Raw genomic sequence first — 6,146 nt, forward strand, 5'->3', positions numbered from 1 at the left:
CAGACAAGCCCATCTCAAAGGAGCAAAGAAAGAACTGTCTTGGTGCAATACAAGGGTCGTAAACTAGAATAATGAAACGGTTGATCCAGTATTTTGATTGGAATTAGCCCGAGACAAAAGTCTAGCCTGCCATAGCTCAGCAAGCAGCAAAAGGTAAGGTGCAAAATCTGTAGGTAAAGACTTTCCCTGGCTCGGACATCAGCACAACTCAGACCCAGCTTGACTGAGGTACAGGAACACAGAATGTGCGTATATGTAGCAACATAGGGCAGTTACAGATAAAAATAAATTGACCAAGCCAACAAAAAGGCTCGGAAGTTGGGATATATTGAATAGCGTAAGACCACCGCTCCTTTAAAAGTTCTTGCAAATAGGAAAGGAAACATTCACAATCCAAAATCTCTTTACGTAGCGTTACGAAAAGGAAAAAACATCTTTATTTACATCATTCTCAGCATAAACCATGCTTTAAGAGGCGAATAAAAGAGGCATTGAAAGGGACAATATAATACAGATGCACAGGTAGAAGTTCTACAAAAGCATGTTACTTTAACTGCCAAGCAAACCAATGTAAAAAAACTATGGAGCGACTCAGGCCGTCACTTGAGACCAAAGGCTTGGAAGACAATACAAAGGGATCACCGGTGAAAGGGTGCCTTCCATTCCAAACACTCAAAAGAAGTCAAAATCAAGATACGATCCAGATGACTTTGATTCACCACCATCTCCCTGCTGCTTCTTGTCAACAGGGGCAGGGGCAGCAGAAGCTACTTTACTCACAGCAATGTCGAGCTCAAACGGCCTTGGGACCTCAGGTGGAGCCATGCTCCTAATGAGCGCCCAATTCACCCCTTCAAAAAATGGGTGCTGCTTGATCTCTGTGGCACCGCGCTTATATGCTAGTCTGTGCTGTGGGTCCTTCACAAGCAAGCCTCTGATAAGATCTCGAGCCGCAAAACTCACAGTGGGAGTTTCAGGGAACTTCAGAGGCTGTCCAATCACATTAAAGAGTGTAGCACGGTTTCCAGCTCCTTTGAAGGGTGTTCTACCATGCAGTAGCTCATAGAGGAATATTCCAAAAGTCCACCAATCCACAGCACTTCCATGGCCTTCTCCTTTGATTATCTCTGGAGCCAGGTATTCATGTGTTCCCACAAAGGACAAAGATCGAGCTCCAGTAGGCTCTGCTATGAGTTCAGGAAGAGGGGTGACCTGGTTTCCAAGCTCATTCTTTGGTTTTCTGTTTTTCTTTGATCGTAATGATGGAAGGATCTTTGGAGCAAAGCAAGATGGCTGAATGCAAGAAGGAGCCACACAATTTGGTGTGATGCAGGCAGGCTCCAAGCAGGCAGGTTGCACACAGTACGCAGGGATTCTTTTTGATGGGTCCACATCAACTGAGGCAGACTTGACCAATGTAGGCCTCACAACACACCGTAGTGAGAGATCAAAATCTGAGAGCATAATGTGACCATCCTCCCTCACAAGTACATTTTCAGGCTTCAGGTCCCTGTAAATAACCCCCATCATATGCAAATATTCTAATGCAAGGAGCACTTCTGCTGCATAAAATCTGCCACGCAGAGAAGAAACATAAGAAATGAGTTTTTGTTGCAAAGAATCTAAAGCATCCCAGTACAAGAACACAACAGCTCTCTTGCACAAAATATAAAAGAGCATACAGCTAACTACTCCGTATAGAACAGGCCACAAAGATGCCACAATAAGTGACATCATTCAACCATCGCTTAATCCTGAACTTCTGTAAAAAATGTTTCCTGAATTTGATCTCCTAGGCCTAGAAAAAAATTTGAACCTCACGCATCTTAAAGCAAAAACGAATATTTTAAGGAAGGCAGAACAGAATGAACAAAACTCAATCTAAAAACATGTACCTTGCAGCCATTTCCGAGAAATGTTTGCCTGGCTGCCTCTGCCTCAAAGTGTGAAGGTCCCCTCCAGAACAAAACTCCATGACTAAGCAAGAGAACTTATCAGTCTCAAAATGAGTATAGAGAGAAGGCAAAAAAGGGTGATCCAAACACTGCAGGATCTCTCTCTCTGTCTGTGCTCTGAGGAGCTTCTTGCGACTGGCTAAAGACCCTTTATCCATAACTTTCATTGCAAAATACGAAGAAGTGCTCCTGAGCTCTGCAAGGTAGACACTCCCGATGTCTCCACAACCAAGCCTCTTCAACAACCTGAAATTGTTCAAGCCTAAGGCGCCTTCCTTGGCCCTGACAGCCTGGATTGCCTCCCATCTTGAGTCATTCGCTTTGTGAGGCTTACTCAAAGCAGTGCTGAAGCTACTGCAAGTGCTCTCATTGCTATCACTTATTTCACTGCCTGCGCTAGACCTGCTCAGGCTGCTCTTGCCACTTTCACTTGCTTTGAATGCCTCTCCTGGCTTTCTATCACTTACGACTTTGGGATCACTGATGATACCATCACTGGTCTTCGCACTCAAGCTGTTCTTGCCGCTGCTGGAGCCAGTCGCACTACTGCTACTGAGACTGCTCTTCATGCTGATATCTATGCTGCTCTTGGAACTGAGGCTTCCGCTAATGGGAAGGGAAGACTCAGAAGACTTATCTGCAAATAACTCTCCTGACGCGATTAAATTCTGGCCTTTGAAGGGACTTCTATTCGCCATGGCACACGCCCCTTTTGTGCATCACAGGTCCAGAAACAAGGCCTCGTGAAGGCAAAATGTTCCTTTCCGTGTGGCAAAAACGTTCCTTCCCGTGTAGGATAGACCTTTCTCCTTCCACCTCTCCTGCTCTTCAAAAGGAACCACGAGAAAAAAACCTAGGATAGAGAGAGGCCTTGCTTCACGTGAGAGCCATTAAGGATCACCTAGTCACTGAGAAGCAAGCTTCAGCCTTCTTCCATGCCGCGGAGCACCTGAGCCGAGAGAGCGACCCGAAACCAACCTTCAAAGAAGAAAAGAAGACAAGATCAGTAGGACATACAGAAATGATAACCATAAAGAAAGAATGTCAAACGTATTAAGCTTGAAGACATGCTTAAGCTTTCGGAGATGGCAGAATGGAAAAAAGGGAGAAAAAACAGCCGCAGACATGTAGGAATTAGAGCATTTCTGAAGTGCGTGAGGCGCCACGGCAAGGCACGATGAGCGGCAAGCAAAGCATCGCACAGGGAAAAAGGCTCACGAATGTTCTCTCGCTCAAAAAGAACGGAATGTGCACGTTGTCGCTACAAGTGGGAGGGGGGGTGGGGTGGCGACGACTACAGTAGACAACAATGCAGAAGCACAAAGAGAGAGAGAGAGAGAGAGAGAGCGCACGCATTGTCCCGAACACAATGAAGAGCTAAGACTAAGCGCACGTTCTCCGAGGCACGTCAACCAAACGCAAAAATCAATCTCTCTCTCTCTCTCTCTCTCTCTCTCATTTCACACTGCACACATCCCAATTCCCAAACCCTCGGTGCCCTTTCAGTCTTTTCACAGTGCTTTCAAGCTTCGGCTATGGCGGCGCGACGGCCATAGCTGCCGTGCTCTACGCTGAGTTGTAGTTGCGGCATTCAATTGAATGCGAGCACAGCTATAGCATCCGAGATGGAAGCGAGCAATGTCTGCTGCCATGGTTGTCCCGTAGTATATACGAGTGTGATAGAAAAACGATCCAAGGTCTAATCAGCCGTAGTCATGGCGAGCGTTACAAAACAAGACTTGCAGGACACATGCGAAGAGGGGAGCGAAACAAGAAATCTATATAATAAACCTCTCTCCCTCTCTCTCTCATATTTGCGTCGCCTTATTACCTGAATGCAGGCGAAAAGAATAAAGGCCACGCCTTGGCCACCAGTGATCTTGTGAGAGTGTTTGTAACTGCCCGGAGAGCTCCTGAGGTACATAAAGACGCAGACACAAGAAAGGATGAAAGCGAAGAGACCGGAGCTTTGACGGAACAAATTGAAGAGCGAGAGCAGGAGGGGAGCGTCGATTAGGGGGACTCCCAACAGTGGGGAGAGAGAGACAGAGACAGAGACCGAGACGGAGATAGAGAGGACTCAGAAGATCTGAAGTACGATGATGGAGAATCCGATGTTTGTGCAGAGAGTGTGCAGAAAGGGGGATCAAGTTTCGAGCAAGAAATATGAGTTGAGGGGGAGAGGAGGATGGCAAGAAAAGCTATGGGCAGAGAGAGAAAGGGGGGAGTATTTTTCGCGCCACTGCCGCTGAATCAAGAAGGGGGCTCTGATATGGACAGGCAGGCCGCAGACTGCGAGAAGGAGGGGGACTCGGGAGAGAGAGAGGGGGGGAGGCTGGAGCCAATTGGCTACCGCCCAGCTCGTGCCTTTCCAAGCGGATTTCTACTTGGACTGCGAGTCTAGACGGGGGATGAGAGAGAGAGAGAGAGAGAGAGAGAGAGAGAGAGAAGAGAGACAAACCCTTGGAGACTGAGCCCCACCACAAAGACCTCTCAGTGCCCTCACTTGCCTTGCTTGCCTAACCCGGGTTCGCTTCCCCCATCCCTTGCCCTAAGAGCAGCTTCATACGGTAGAACCTATCACACTCCTAGCAAGTGCTGATCCTCTGGGAACAAGCATGTTTCGAAACACGAGAAGTTTTGACAACCTCCCACTATTGTTTCCACATTTTGAATCATGAAAACATCATGAGGTTCTGCAAGGAAGGAATTGCATACATAGGGTACAGGAGGAGCCTGAAGAGTATCACGTAAATGTGACCTCTTCGATCTTCTTCATCGCCAGACGGCATGCAAACTTCTGACACAGAAAACCATCACACAAAATGTCCAAGCCAGCAAAATTTTTCCTATGAGAAATGGTGGAAGGAATCAAAGGGTTCTCTTTCAAAAATTTTGAGTTACACTCAGAGACCGAAAAGGAAACAGGAAACATAGACTTCATCCTCCAATCATCTTCATTTTTGCTCCTTTTCCTCCAATGGTTAACCTAGAAACACACAAAAGTGAAACCTTTCTAAGCGTATTGGTATAACCTTATGGGGGGGCACTACCCTATTGGGCCCTATACCCTAGTTAGGTGCCAATGGGGCTAGGTAACTACCAACTTGAGGTGCTTCAACCGCACCTAGCTAGGACACAAAGGAAACTATCCCAAGCTCCTAGGGATAGTAGGATCTATCATGGGATGTTCGAACAAACATCATTGCCCTACATGCAACACTATCCACTTCATTCTAGAGGTCATCACCATGTGTTTGGTTCATCATGGCTTGCAACAAAGGTGAAGTGCCATTGTCCAACTCATTGAGTTCTAAAGGCCTTAATGTCAAATAACAACTCACCTAGGTTTGATGATGCCCACTAATTATAATGACTAGGACTTATCTCATTTGAAATTACTTTAAGCATAAGAGTGCATCCTAGCTTGAGTCAATTTACATGCATAACAAAGATACGCATTGTATGGTGTAATTGATTCTAGAGGTTTTTCCCTAGATAACAACCCTACTTTGGTTTGATATTACCAATAATAAGTAGTAACCACTCAAACTCTATCTCATTTGAAATTTTTGTGAGCATAACCATCTTAGCATGAGTTGATTGACCTACAAGGTGGAGTATATTCACTTGCCCCTCTCCATCCATGTGCAAGTTAACCTTGCAATGGACACCATGTGTTTCAGGGTAGCAAGGGGCAAAGAGAGAGAGAGAGAGAGAGAGAGAGAGAGAGAGAGAGAGAGAGAGAGAGAGAGAGAGAGAGAGAGAGAGAGAGAGAGAGAGAGAGAGAGAGAGAGAGAGAGTAGAATTGAAAGAAAAGAAGAAGAGAGCTTTTTAAATGGTAAAAATCATAGGTTGCCTTAAAGCATACCCCATGATTCTAAGTCTTGATCCCTTTGTAGATTCAAACTTGAAAATGAGAGAGAGTGTGTGTGCGTGCATGTGCGAGCGTGAGAGAGAGAGAGAGAGAGAGAGAGAGAGAGAGAGAGAGAGTGTGTGTGTGTGTGTGTGTGTGTGCACGCGCGCGTGTGCGCACACATGTAAAAAGTGTGGCTACATAGGTTTATCATAAAGTGGTTGAGGATAAGAGATGGATGAGTAAGAAAGCAAATAAAGTTTCGTCTGATTGGGATAGTAAAGCTAAGTGGCATAATCAAATGCTTCAATTATGGAGGTCTAAGCTTCCTTACT

The 6,146-nt window shown here is 45.9% G+C and overlaps 1 protein-coding gene across 4 annotated transcripts; it reads right to left on the reverse strand.

Annotated features, from left to right (window-relative positions):
* Positions 1-517: 517 nt before the first annotated feature.
* LOC148025754 (serine/threonine-protein kinase D6PK-like) lies at positions 518-4,334 on the reverse strand. Of its 4 annotated transcripts, none has more exons than XM_087692990.1 (3): positions 3,787-4,334; positions 1,896-2,933; positions 518-1,573 (listed from the first exon to the last, which is right to left on the reverse strand). In XM_087692990.1, exons 2-3 carry the CDS (start codon positions 2,651-2,653, stop codon positions 673-675), a joined length of 1,659 nt encoding a protein of 552 aa, XP_087549116.1. In that variant the 5' UTR covers positions 2,654-2,933; positions 3,787-4,334; the 3' UTR covers positions 518-672. The 4 variants fall into 4 exon arrangements, with proteins under 4 accessions (XP_087549116.1, XP_087549118.1, XP_087549117.1 ...); XM_087692992.1 differs by lacking the exon at positions 3,787-4,334 and adding an exon at positions 3,308-3,753; XM_087692991.1 differs by lacking the exon at positions 3,787-4,334 and adding an exon at positions 3,081-3,233.
* Between the last annotated feature and the right edge of the window lie 1,812 nt (positions 4,335-6,146).

The sequence above is a fragment of the Lygodium microphyllum genome, chromosome 14 (genome assembly GCF_053477565.2).
Source record: "Lygodium microphyllum isolate KBCC chromosome 14, Lygodium_microphyllum_v1.1.10, whole genome shotgun sequence".
Taxonomy (NCBI): domain Eukaryota; kingdom Viridiplantae; phylum Streptophyta; class Polypodiopsida; order Schizaeales; family Lygodiaceae; genus Lygodium; species Lygodium microphyllum.